General features: G+C 38.4%; 1 protein-coding gene and 1 non-coding gene across 4 annotated transcripts in view; both read left to right on the forward strand.

The window, feature by feature from the left end:
- The window catches only part of EYA1 (EYA transcriptional coactivator and phosphatase 1), a 100564-nt gene that overhangs the window by 74109 nt on the left and 12351 nt on the right, over positions 1-14104 (forward strand). For all 3 annotated transcript variants that reach the window (XM_044424220.1, XM_044424221.1, XM_044424222.1), the window contains 3 exons: positions 12084-12142; positions 12323-12483; positions 12657-12771. In XM_044424220.1, the coding sequence (XP_044280155.1) occupies positions 12084-12142; positions 12323-12483; positions 12657-12771 (335 nt within the window). The remainder of the gene's footprint in view (positions 1-12083; positions 12143-12322; positions 12484-12656; positions 12772-14104) is intronic.
- Positions 5818-5906, forward strand: TRNAY-GUA. Its single transcript is given in 2 exon segments — positions 5818-5854; positions 5871-5906. It is a non-coding gene; the product is annotated as a tRNA-Tyr (tRNA).

Raw genomic sequence — 14104 nt, forward strand, 5'->3', positions numbered from 1 at the left:
AATGAATAAATCCAAACCTTCCCCAAAAAGCCCTTAGTTAGGCTTGATCAGGCAGAGTTCTGGGACAGTCTAAATACTTAACAGAGGAAGTATGTTCAGATGTGTGAGTTTGCTCAGACTTAAGTTCCATTGTATTTACTTTACTTCTTCATAAGCGCAAGATTATTTAGTTTAATTGTTTGACCTTTCAGAAAACCTTCACAAGGTGTCTTAGACCAAATAAAAATGATATATATAGCAATGTATATATTAAGATCAGATATATCTAAATATATTAAAATAAGAGAAAAAATAAAAACAGCAGAAGTTCAAAATCAAAGTAATAAAATAGTCACTAAAAATGAGAGGGGGGTTTGGTTTAGTTTGGTTTTGTTTGGGGACATGCATAGCTCATTGAGGACAACTGAGGGACCACTGCAGCTGGCCCTATCCATGGTACATGCCAATGTTATCTTTCTTAATCAGGTTGGCCATGAACAGCAGGTTTCTATAGCCAATCTCAAGTCCCAGAGGTGCAGGCAGACAGTCCTTCAGATTCAGAAGGATTGCAGCCTTAATTATGTTAGACTGTGCCTGGAGTAAAACAATCTCAAGTTGCATGGCAAGAAATGCTGGGACAAAAAAGCAATGGCTTTCACTTTGAAAATATAAGATCCAGCAGTTTTTGTCTCTGTCTGTGGCATTGCAGTGATCAACCCGAGGGCAACCTAGCATACGATGCTCCTTCCACCTCCAAACTGAGGTAGCAAGTGAATATCTGTATTATAAAGTTGCTGAAGCAAAATAAATTCTGATTAATGCTTGCTATAACATAATTTTTATAAATAATAGATATAGTTCAGTGATACCTTCTTGGAGACCTAACTGCTCTTAAGTTATACATTTTTTCCACAAGTGTTCATACACCATCGTTTTTATCAAGACAAATATGAACAGCTTTTTTATCCTTTGCACAAATATACAGGGAAACCTAAAGGGGAAATCTTTTGCCACTGTTTGGTTAGAAATTTTGCCAAAGCAATATCCAGCTTCTTGATAATGATCTAAGATTCAGTTCTTCAGTGTATAGAATGCAGTCTGTATTTTGTAGATGCTTTAGTATACTTGGTGCCTTATAATTTTGAATTGTAACTTTTTGGGCATTAAATTCCAAAACAATATTGTCGTTGGGCTATTTTTTTCAATCTATTGTTAAAATTTCTGTTCCAATCATACAATTTTCCAACATGTGGAACCTCTGCTAAATTTTTCTTCTATTTGACATATTGTAAGAGATGCACAGTATTCATAAGCACCTTCTGGGGGCACGCAGAATTTTATTGTGTGACTAGGGCAGTAGTCTGAGTCCAGCAAATATGAGCTTGCAAATCCATGTAGAATGAGGAATATGGTGATGTGGCAAGCTGGTACTGGGATGGCAGGTGTCTGTTATATCACAAATCTGGAAGTGCAACCTTCCAAGGAAGTAGTGACATAATATGCTGGTTGTTAACACTGCCCTCAGAAGAAGGTGCATAAGATCAATTCTGATTCTGCTCCAGTTACCTTCTAGAGACAATAGATGTTAGATAGGTCATAGATAGCTATAGTCATATTGTATATAATGCCATTCTTCATGGCTAAACATGGACACACATGCACACACGTGCACACACGCACAATTTATATAACGCCCAACAACCAAAGCTCTCTGGGAGGAAATAACATTTTCAGCCATTCTCTGATTGCCCTTGCAGTCAACCTAATGTTGCTTAATGTTCATGGTGATGATTAATGCAATTCTACATGTGCACCTCATTTTACTGAGGCTAGAGTACATAGGATTGGGGGCAACATCTGCTTATGTCAACAAATACTTACAAAATAAGATTACTTTTTATTGGGATACCACTTCATGATACTTGTTTAATATCACATTTGCCATCACTGGTCTTCATTAAAACAGAGATCTGACTGAGAATAGTCTTGACTCAACAGCTTCATTGGACATGGCTTCTCCAGCAGACTCTTCCAAACATGTTAAAACAGCCTTTATTGTGTAGGACTATCTGTAAGGAAATATCCCACACAGTTGCTGTGATTCCACTAGCTTCAGGAGGACCCACTACCAGAAACTCCTGCAAGCTTCAGGAGGACCCACTTCAGTGCAACAGCTACTATTAGTTCTTGAAGCAGCCCTAGTAATGACCATGAGCTTTCTTTCTAGAGCAGAGTAGGTCAAAATAGAGTTTCTGCTCATATCCAGTTGCTTCAGGAAGCCTTTATTCCTCGTGTGTTGGTCTTCTGTTCTGTTGGCACAGTAGCAGCATGCAATACTGTCTGCCACCTTTAATACAAGCCCCCAGCTTATGTTTCCATCTGGAGAGAAATATTTATTATATTTATATCTCACCTTTTTTCTCTTAAAGAACTGAAGGTGGCTTAAATCATTCTTTTTCTCCTCTCAATCTTGTCCTCACAACAACAATCCTGTGAGTTAGGTTGGACTGATAGTGTGGGACTGGCCCAAAGTCACCCAATTAGCTCCATGGCTGAGCAGGGACTAGAACCAGATCACCTGAATCCCAGTCCTGGACTTTAACTCCTACACCACCCTGGTTCTCGCAATGGGATGGCTCACATGATTGCCGGAGCACACAATAGCTTAAACAAGCCATGAGAAGCTGCAACATATGTCAGCTACCATTGTTAATATTCGCGCTAGGTTGGACAGTCAGCCCAATTTATTGTGACATGTGAATGCTGACAAAGTAGCTTGCTGACGTGGTTAACAAGCTATCCCATAACCTTGCTGAGGCCCATAGCTTCAGAGTGGCTTGTTGACCAGGACAAGCCACCCTGTCTGGGTTCACACATCCTGATCAATTACAGGGCCAACTTGGGATGGTATGAATATTCATAATGGCAGATGTCATAACTCACTTTAGTTTATATAAGTCCTGATGGATGTCAGCAAACCAGGACAGTGTGCCATGTCAATAAATTTATTAGAGAGCCTAGGCTATTGGACAATATAAAAATGAAATAAACAAACAATGAATCAATCATCTAGTCAGGCCTTGGTAGTTGGGAGCTAAATTTATGATGCGTTACAATCGGTTAATATATAAACAAAAATCTGGCTATATAACAAATATATAATCTATCACATTTGATACAAAATAAAGTTAACTGATCCAAACAGTCTGCCCATAATATATGAAAAAATGTGTATGTATTCTATTTGTTGAAGAAAATCCTGTCCTTTTCATATAAGCCACGCCTTTCATATAATTCAGTTTCCAGCCTCTGGAATCTATCACTGTTTTTATATTAACCATTTCTTAAAAGGTATTGTTGTAGTAATTTCTTTTGTATGAATATAAACTGTGTAGGTTTGTTTCATTAGTTTTAAATGGAAACTCTTCAAGGTCAGTTTTAATTCCTTGCCTGTTAATCCACAAATTGTCAGATGAAATGAAATGGGTTTCAAGAGGTCTCTTTGTTCTCTATATTTTGTGCCTGTCCCACAAGTAATCTGTACCCTTTTTCTACCTTGTACACAGCATAATTATTGTGGGAAAGCAGAGAAAATGTTCAGGTCACAAAGTGTAGCCCAGACAGGGATGACAGGTTCTGCCAACTGAGTGCCAGTATTGAGAACCTGCGAACTATAGTCTTTCCTTTTTCACATGAATTTATGTTGTATGTTAACAGGAATTTTGTGATGATGGGTTAGGCAGTTCACAGAAGCACTTAAGCCTTTATTGTCCATAACTGAGACGTAGTTGTTACACATCTAGAATACAGACAAAGAAAATATCTTTTCTTTAAAAGGGAGCGTACTTTTCTGCACAAATAATTTGGAATGACTTTTTTGACACAAAGGACCATATTTCAGCAGAGTTAAATACAAAATAAATTAACAGGTGAACCTTTTCTAATTCAGTGCACTAAGTAGGTCCTTCTCCTACTTTCTGTTCATGTGTTCCCCACTGATCCAGTTCTTAATCCAGAAAGAATTCTATCCCTTTCTTTCTTATAAGTCAATAGTCTTACTGCCAACAGTTAAGGACCAACAAATGCTGCTTGAGAGTCTTCAGGTGAAGTGGGATGTTGAACCCTGAGTTATTCATGTGGCCACTTATTTCCCACACAGTCAATGAGTAATTCAGCATCACTTTCCAACAGTGAACTGCTTGACATCAATTGTGTGGGTGTCTGGCTTGTGAAGAATCTTATTTTACTATAACCCCGTTTGAAATCCAACATCCAGAAGTTGGTGAAAAAGACATACACTTGAGCTCCTTGTAAGGACCAAAACTGTGTAGGAGGATGTGGGAATGCATACTAGTCCTGCTCCCTCAGTGCTGAGCCTTACTGGTGAGCACAAATATCTGAAGTCGAATGCTGCTCATGTTTGCGCAAACATGAGTGGAGCTCTTTGCATGATTGGGACTCTGTGTTTCCAGTATTTTCAGCTCCTCCTTTATTCTAGTCACATTACAGCAAACAGAAATAAAGCATTCTACAAACTTTGATATTTAGCACAGCAAGCTTAGAAACGGCAGGTGTGGATACTGGTGTGCCTGAAGATGTAAGGAGAAGCAGCCTTTCCTCTGCAGTTTTAGTCCTCGTGTTCAGGCAAATGCCAAGAGAGGGGTCTGGAATTAAAGAATTCTGAGCCCAGAGATTTGTATACCAGAACTGAACAGAGTTCATTGCCTATCTGCATTAAAATCCACTCCTGCTTGCCCAAGCTTTTTTCATTTCAGCATTATAATCTGGGGCAGAGAAAAAACCATTTTTTTGTGTGGTTGTTAAGCATCCATGAGTAAGAAATCCTGCAAATGATGCAAAGATTGCTAGGTAGAGCTACATTTACTTTTTGCCCAAGTTAAATAGGCCTACTCCAGGGAAGTGGGTCTAGGGATGCACCCTGAATGTATTGATGACAGTAGCGTGCAGCATAGAAATCTCTCCATGTAATGAAATGGTTCCACTTTAGAACCTTTCTGTGTGATAAAACAGCACAGCAAGGGTGCAAAAGTCCATTCTGACATCACGTAGTGATTGGGGAGAGATGACTGGGTGAGTTGCTGTAGCAGGAGAATGATATCGCAGTTTGTAACACTTGGGGAGCGCTTGGCATAGAGGAATGCTAAGTGAGGAGGGAACATAACAATGCAATTTTCTAAGCATCTAAATTGGTACAAGTGCATATTTATTGACTAAAAGCTGATCATAATGAAAGCCTCTACTTCAGCAACCATAATATAGGATTGTTAGGATTTTATATGCAAAAATTTCTTGGCCTTCTCTGTGATCATGCTGTAGTACACACATGTAGTGGAAAATGCAAAATTCCTAAATGCGTTCCAAAGGAGCTTCTCTCCTTTGATATTGATGGCCATTTTTAAAAAAAAATATATATGCTTTTCTTTCCCATTACTAAAAGTCTCTGGACAGCTTACAAAGAACAAATAGTTTGAGAGTTTGAATTTTTTGTTAAAGAAGAATGCTATTCTGAAACGCACCTCTAATTCAAGCAATACCAAAGAAAAGCTTCCATTGTACTATAATGATAAATATAATTATATATTGTAACCATCTCTGCTACAGAATAACATAAGCTTCATCAGCTCTGAAGATTTTACCACCTAGATTAAAGAACAGGAGAGAAAATGAGACACGAAGGAGAGGACAAGGAGGCTAGAAGGAATGGGTATCCATACAGAATCTCATTCTAAAGTATTGTTTCAGTTGGGGTTTAGGAGATGCATGGAGCTTCTGGTTTGTCATGTCCAGTGGAAGATAACTATACATCCTTTTGAAGTCCCTTCAATAGCTCAGCTGGTAGAGCGGAGGACTGTAGAACATTTAAGCCAGAAATCCTTAGGTTGCTGGTTCGATTCCAGCTCGAAGGACACATTACCTTTTAGGGGATAAGTGGCTGGAGAGCAGCACTTGTAAAAAGGATAACTAGTCTTCTGAGGATTCATGTGCTGGTAGACTGCAGGCTAAACATGAGTCAGCAGTGTGACATGGCAGTCAAGAGGGCGAACGCCACCCTTGGATGCATAGCCAGAAGTGTGGCTTCTAGATTGAAGGAGGTATTACTGCCACTCTATACAACTGTGATGCACTCGCAGCTGGAGTACTGTGTTCAGTTCTGGGCTCCTCATTACAAGAGGGATATAGCAAGGTTGAAATCAGTGCAGTGAAAGGCCACAAGGATGGTGGCTGGTTTTCAAGATAAGCCATATGAAGAGAGACTGAGGGAACTGTGTCCTTTCAGCCTTGAGTAGAGGAGACTCAGAGGAGACCTGTTAGCAACATATAGGTATGTGTCTGTGGGAGGAGGGGCACATAAAGGTTGGTAGTGACCTTTTTCCCCCTGCATTTGAGGGCAGGACATGTTTCAATGGAGCAAAACTCAGGGAACCAAGATACAAAGTGGATGCCTGGAAGTACTTCCTGATGCTTAAGACCCCTAGGGTATGGAATGGGCTTCCATGGGAGGTGGTCAAAGCCCTATCAGTGAGGGTATTTAAGGATAGGCTGGATGTGTACATAGTAGTCATGTATTAGGAGAGACAGCTGGAGCCAGGGGTCAGACTAGATGGCCTGGGAGAGCCCTTCTGACTCGCTCTGTTTCTATGTTTCCATGAAGAAGAGGCAAGTAAGGACATAAATACCATTTCAGGAACAGAGATATCATATTATTTTTCCTTCAAAATAAAACATACATTCTAGCCTGAGATGCAGTTTTTCTAACTAAGGAGATCTTACATGTCTGTACATACATACATATGTATAGCCTTGTAGTTTTAGCATCTTGTTCTCACACGTACTTGGACCAAATTCCTCTACTGTTCGTTCAGTAGGGAAAAGCAAAGCAGTGAGGATAATTGCGTAATGACAGATACAAGAGGAACAGAGAATCCACTGATCATTTCCTGTGAGTTGGCCAACGTCCAGCAAGTCTCAAAGGACACCCTGATGTAAAGGCTAAAGGAAAAGAGCTAGTTCTGAAGGAGCTTTTTTTTCCTTCCTCAGCTCATTTTACTTTCTAAAGCAAATCACTGAAACAATTAGTTGACAGCATGGTGTTAGTTTTCTCACAGTAAATTAGGAAGATTAAGCAAACATGGAAGTGCATTTTAGCTATAATCAGCAGGTTTGGAGCTTTAGCCTATAGTGCTTTGACATTCTCAGAGAATATATTTATAATATTATTAATATTGTCCCTTTCCATTATGTGTAGGCTTTTCCAAAACCTTTATATATACTATTCACTGTGACTCCAGAATGACTTGATTTTACTTGCTAATATTCTTAAAGCATAACCATTACATAATTGCAGTTAATATGTGCTTTTGGCAATGTTAAGAAGAGCTGTTACAGTTTTATCCCTTTAATTTTCCAAAAATATTGACTAGTGAAAGTATTTTCTGTTCTCTTGATACTTCTACAACTTAAGAATATTCCAAAATAATGTAACACTAGGCACCCCCTAAAAAAATAAACCCCCATTGGGTCAAGTTTACTGTTTGCATATGGTGCCTCATTCAGATACTAATGTACTATTTGCATATGCCTGCAAACAAATATTTAGCCTGAATTTAGCATTTGTTTTAACTGATTAAAAGCAATAAATACAGGCTGTAACTGTCTGATCTATTTCATAGATTCATTAAAAAATTTCCATTGTGGCTTTTACTCAAGTGAGCATTAACTTATCTCATCTGATAGGTCTTTTCTCTTCCTTTCTGGTGTGTGTGAGTGTGAGAGAGAGAATGAGAGAGAGAGATGCTATCTGACTGGGAAAGAAATATAGACTATGTATCCAAGAAGGCATGAAAGTAAGAAAGGCAGGCCTGCATCTCCAAGCCTGCACTGATAACAGCGGCCATCAGTGTCAAATACGAAGACAGCAGAAAACATTTTCCTGCCCACTTTGCATCCACCATTACCCATTTCTCCTCCTTCTCACAGAGGCTGCTCCCTGCATAATTGCACTTTCTTTTACTTGCCTGCTGAGTTCAGTTTGTGACCATCTGAGTCACACCAATTTGTGATGCATTTAATCATTTTAAGCTGTGTCTCTAACAACCAGTGCAATAAGCCAGTCAATCATTTTCTGGGTTCTCTTTCCATGCTTTACTTTCTCTAGTTCTCCAACACTGTTTAGTACTAGGTTGTTTGAATAAACAGCGCATGTAGGGCAGGAGTGAGAAATGTGTTGCCCTACAGGTGTTTTGGCATACAACTCTTACCATCCCTCACATTGGCTATGTGGGCTAAATCTGATGAGAATTGTAAGCAAAAATATGGAAAGCCACAAGGTTCCAGCTCCTGCCATAGGTCTCTGTCTGCCATGAAGAAAAGGCATTTTGCCCATGAGCTCAGGGAACTTTCCTTTTATTAGTACATCAAGGACCTTTTGATATAAGCAACTAAGATTAAGTTGGTTATTTGTTTATTGTAAACACTGTGGAACCTTTTCAAGTAAGCAGTGCTCAGGGAGACATTTTTGCTTTTAGAATTCTGAACAAACAAAAACTACATATATTTTATTTATATTTTAATTTTCTATTACCTGTTATGATTACAAGTAGCATGAGACGTATTCTTTACCCAGATCCTATGCAAGATACTTATATGAAAATGTTTTTGCTGTTCAGTTCATTTTTATTTTGTTGATTGGTTATTTTAAAATGCTTCATAATCTCCTGAGAGCCTTTGAAGTTGTCGGTAAGTCAGAGTTTTCAAATGTATACTGATGAACAGAAGAGATTGGCTGGCTGTCAATCACTCCAACAAAGTTCATTTGAATGAAATCCCAGTTGTCCTAGTTTAAATTAAGGTTTTCAAAAGTTAAGTCTTGTAACCCTGTTGACAGTTAATTATGCCTAACCTAGATACTGAACAATGCTTCAAATACCTCCTTCTAGGAACAAGAATCCTCAAAAGACAAAAAAACATACACAGGATGTTTAGAGAATAGGCCCAATAGATTCATTAAGAATTAAGGGCTAATTGAATTCTGTCAGTTGAATTTGCTGATTCATTATTTATTTTTTACAGCTGTCCTAGGAGTTAAAGAACATTAGTGTCCATCCAAACACCAGGATTTGCCTATACAGTTTCTGTCCCTTGCAATAGCTGTTAAAATAGAGCCTGTCAACCTTTTGTTTTTTGTTTACCTTTTCTGCCTTCATCCCCTCAACTAGTCATGGTGTCTTTTTTCATCTTCTCTCTTTCTAATTTATTCCTGTCATGATCTTCCCTCTTTCTACCATTCCTGTGTACCTTTGTTCTGAATTGTTTTCCCGAGCATTCTTTTCCTTACCCCACTTATTCTTTCTCACTCAACACCTGAACTACTTTACAAGAACATTTTCAAAAGTTCTCTTTGAAAAGGTAAAAAAAGTGTTGCAGTGGTATATCTCCCAGAATACTAGTTTTCTTAGCCACATGTCAAATAATGTATTTATATGAGACCGTGTACATGTTCAGAAGTTTCAGGCATAAGCTCCGTAAGTGGCAATAAGCAAACCACTAGTATCTCTTAACAACTGCCACCAGTGAATGAACAGAGACTCCTTATAGCTTCCATGGCTCATATTGTAATCATTGGCAAGGATTCTAATTGCATTTTAGGGTTTAAAGTATAATTGTAGTAGCAGTAGTAGCAGCAACAGCAGAGGCCGAAATAACAACAGCAATAACGACAGTAACAAAAATAGGGATGATAGTAAATGGAATAATTATACTAATGAAAGTAATGATCATAATAATGCTAAATCTCTAGGTAATTAATACACTCTTCTTTCAAAAAAAAATCCTAGTACATCAGAGCTAGCTGGCATAGTTTTGGGGCTGACGGAGAGAAAGAGGAGAAGGTGGCTGGATCCAAAATTCTATGAAGACAGTTTAGCTCACAGAACAACACACTCCCCTTGACTCCTTGTTCCCTGTGCATCTACCCCCACCCCACCCCACCCCACCCCAAAGTATTCAGTTGGGAAACTATTCATAACTCAGGTTTTTTGTACATTCATGTGGTGGGGGGCACAGATTCTTGCAGTGGGAAGGAAGACTGGGTGAAAATTGGTTCTTTCTGTTTCTCCATGAAAGTAGCTCCAGACAGGTCCACGTTTGGATCTAGCTCATTGTTTTTCTCTGACCCAGAGTCTTTTTTTTTATTTTTGCACATAACCAGGCCCATGGTGCTGATACAGAAGGAAGAAATTCTGTTCTTGAACTTGTTCTTCTTGCTTTCATCCAATTACCTTTATCTTGTCCCTAGTTAAAAGTAATAATGCTGCTGTGTTGCTTTGATGCAGAATGAGTATATTACTTATAACAATAAAAGTAAACAATGTTAAGTAACTGAAGTGTGTGTGTTGATGTGCACATATGTACAGATAAAATAAGATAACTCTGTTTCTGTTAGGTTCCCCCCCACCTCCCAGTTTAGGTGGTTGTGTTCCTATTGTTGCTGCAAAATTCTGTCTTCCATTATAAAAATCAGAAGAAACATGCCATGTGTGTTAAATTGTTTATGCTTCACTTCATGTTTTACTTCTGACTTTAGCTGAATACAAAATCCATTTTTAATAAGGGTAGGCCAGGGTATTTTGTTTTCCATTCAGTTATTTTTTTTACTATTATTCATTATTTTTACAGTGATGTGACCTTAACTTTGTGCCATTGGCAGTACACATTCTAAACTTCAAACAAACTTTCACCATACAATATTTTCTTCCCTACACCTCCCCACTCTCTCCCAACGATTGGTGCCAATACAGTTCAGCTACCCTACATTATATTCTCTAAAGGCAGTCTGTGTTCAAAAGACTTGCACTTACAGCCACCATGTGAGGCCACATAGACTTTTTCCTTTTTTCTTATCTGAGCTTGTTGACCTCAGGAGAGGAGAAGAAGGTTACGAGGTCAAAGTCTTTTCCTCCTTGGAGCTCACTGCTTGCTGGGAGAGGGTTGGCTGGAAAATAGAAGTTTTAGAATGGGGTTAAGGGTCATGATTTTAATTCTGTTAGGGAACAGCTGTTTTGAGTTTCTTTCCACTTCTGTCTCCCCTCCTTGCATCACAAGTCCATAGAGAGAGTAAGAAATTTGTTCAGAGGGAACCAAGAACACAAAAAATATGTGACTCCAGTGTATTGATGCATTTTAAAATGGATCGTCTTTACTATTACTATTCACATTAGAAGGAAAAGGAGTGGACTGTTTAAATAACTGAGATGTATAGCTCAGACTGAAATTAAACTGCCATTCTGAAAGGTGTTTTATTTGCTCATCAAATGTCAAGGTCTAATAGAAATTGATGTTCTAAAGCTTAGTGTTGAAATAAAAGGCATGCACTCATTCAGCAGTTTTAATGCAGATAAAGCCACTTTTTAATGTATGGGGCTTAAGTTATGTGCAGTGGTTTCAAAGGGAAACAAGTTATTTTGTAGATATTTAACACTTTCTGGGTGTACTCTGGATTTTCTGTTTCCTTGTATTAAGAAGAGATGGGACGGGTAGGGGAAGAAAGACGATCACAACTCTCAGGTGAATGGAAAACAAGTAACAGATTTTTTTTCTCTTTTCTTTTTTTCTTTTTTTTTTTTTTTTTTTTTGTCTGTGCTATTCTGAAACATTGGCCTCAGGCTGTGTTGGTGTGTGGCTCAACAGCAATCAGAGGTCATAATTTCATTGGTGGTTAGCATCAGGTTTAATTTTTCTAATATGTTACATTTACCAAAATGTCTGGTTTTAGTTATGCATATGAACTGCCTGAAACAGCTTTGAGTAGCTTGAAGTCTGAAGGTACCTGAAAGAATACAAGAATATACATGGAACTTAACAGGATGATTGTTTTAATTTCCTTCCTTTCTAAACATGCAAATAGGATTTTTCATCAATTCTGTATAAGAATAGTGCTGAAAAACAGTGTATATTTATTTGGTTATAGCAGCATAAAACGAATATTGGTTTGCATGTCTTTTAACAGGCAAACAAAATTCTCCAGTGACATTTGTTGAATTGCAATTGTCAAATAAAAGTAAATATAGTGTCTTTTTTCATTGTAGGAGTGTGACCAAGTTCATATTGATGATGTTTCATCAGATGACAATGGTCAAGATTTAAGGTAAGTCTAAACTGAATCAGAAAATACAATGATTGCAAAATGTGATGTTGATATTTTAAATACTAGCAATAATTCTAGCATAATTCATCTTTTGTTCATTTTTGCAATTCAGTTAAGTTACCTTTTGTACTTTGGAACAGTCTGATTATTGTTGTTTCTAATTTCTCACAACTAAATCAGCACCTATAACTTCGGAACAGATGGCTTCCCTGCAGCCGCTACCAGTGCTAATTTATGCTTAGCGACGGGTGTGCGTGGAGGAGTGGACTGGATGAGAAAACTGGCCTTCCGATATAGAAGAGTAAAAGAAATTTACAACACCTACAAAAATAATGTTGGAGGCAAGTGCCTGTTCTGCTATCTCCTGCTTAATAACCACCTCATTATTTGTCACCCTTTTCAACATGACTGTATTTCCTCTGCTACTTAAAGGGTTGTATATTCAATAGAATGGTGACATGTGGTGAGTGATCTTAGCTGAAATATACTTGCTTTCCCCGCCACCCCCTTGCAGGTCTTCTGGGTCCAGCAAAGAGAGAAGCTTGGTTGCAGCTTAGAGCAGAGATTGAAGCCCTAACTGATTCTTGGCTAACACTTGCACTGAAAGCACTCACACTGATTCACTCTAGGTAAGTGGATTCTACAGTTTGTGCCTCACTGCAAAGCTATTTCTTTTGGGTTTGTTCCCCACTTGCTCTAGCTTCCATAACTTGGTGTTCATGAGTGGTATTCTTGGGCAACCTGGACCAGAGTGAATGTTTGCCTGTTTCTATATGGATATTCCTTTCTTCAATGTCCTAGCTGCCCACAGACAATACAATCTCCTGAACATTTCTACAATATTACATGGACACTTGATTTTCCAGTGACCTAGCTGTTTACAGACAAAGGGCTCTGGCTTTCTTACTTCTTTTCACTTTGTGGCTTTTCTTGTTCTCATCTACTTTTCTACTTTCAATTTGCAAGGTCATCAGCTTTGTTTCAGTAAGGGTTGTCAAAGTAGCTGTTGCTTCCCCCAACACACACATTATAATTGTCATAAGATGTTCTGCAGTGTCTACAATCTTGTCTAAATCTGTTGTTTTAAGCAAATTGGGAGCCTATGCTATGGACAAAACACAGTACTCCCTGAGCTGCAGTCAGAGCACCATTCATTCCTGACGGTTGCACTAGAGCCATTCCTAACCCATCTATGTGATCTGTGGAGCATTCACCGTTCCATTGCTCAGTTCAGCTATGCTTTAGAAGCAGCATATTTGTACATATATCTAACATAGCATCCCCCTTCTTTTAAATCTTTAAATGCTGGTTTTACACTTTGAGCAATTTTTAAGCCTTGACAAGAGCGTAATAGTGCATTTGTGCTTCCCTTTGTGAAAGTTCAGTCAATTGCTCCCTGTTTGCAAATATTTTACTTTTTGAATTTGGTTTTGTTCTTTTGAAAAACTCACCTTTCATCTCTTTAACTGATTTTTTAATCTTTATTGGGAGTCCTTCACAGTCCTAACATGAGATTCTTGGTGCCTTTTTTCTATTTTCTTGTATTTTTCTATTTCCTCATACCAGTCCATTTTCTAAATGCTTGCTAGTTTGGAATTGTAGTTAAGGAAAGAAAAGAGTTTCTGTTTTTAAACTGGAAGTGACTCTTTACCCTCCTTTCATCGTTCACGCAGAGCTTGCATCCAGGAGAAACTTACTGAGGACGTCCAGACTGATTAGGACCTGTAATGTCACTTGTCCTTCTCCTAGGACTATAGCCCACTCAAAAGACTATATATTTCTTTACCTTTCCATACCGACTCATAAGCAGCAAGCTGGGTTGGATATGAGAAAGGAAAGATTTCACACATTCCCTGGTCACTTGTTCCATTCAGCTGGACTCAGCTTTGCTTGAACGAAAGCAAGGACTTCATGAGCCCAAGGATTTTAACCTCAAATATACTGGGATTACCCACAAGTCTC

This window comes from Varanus komodoensis, unplaced genomic scaffold (genome assembly GCF_004798865.1).
Source record: "Varanus komodoensis strain SLA01 unplaced genomic scaffold, ASM479886v1 scaffold14_1, whole genome shotgun sequence".
Lineage (NCBI taxonomy): Eukaryota > Metazoa > Chordata > Lepidosauria > Squamata > Varanidae > Varanus > Varanus komodoensis.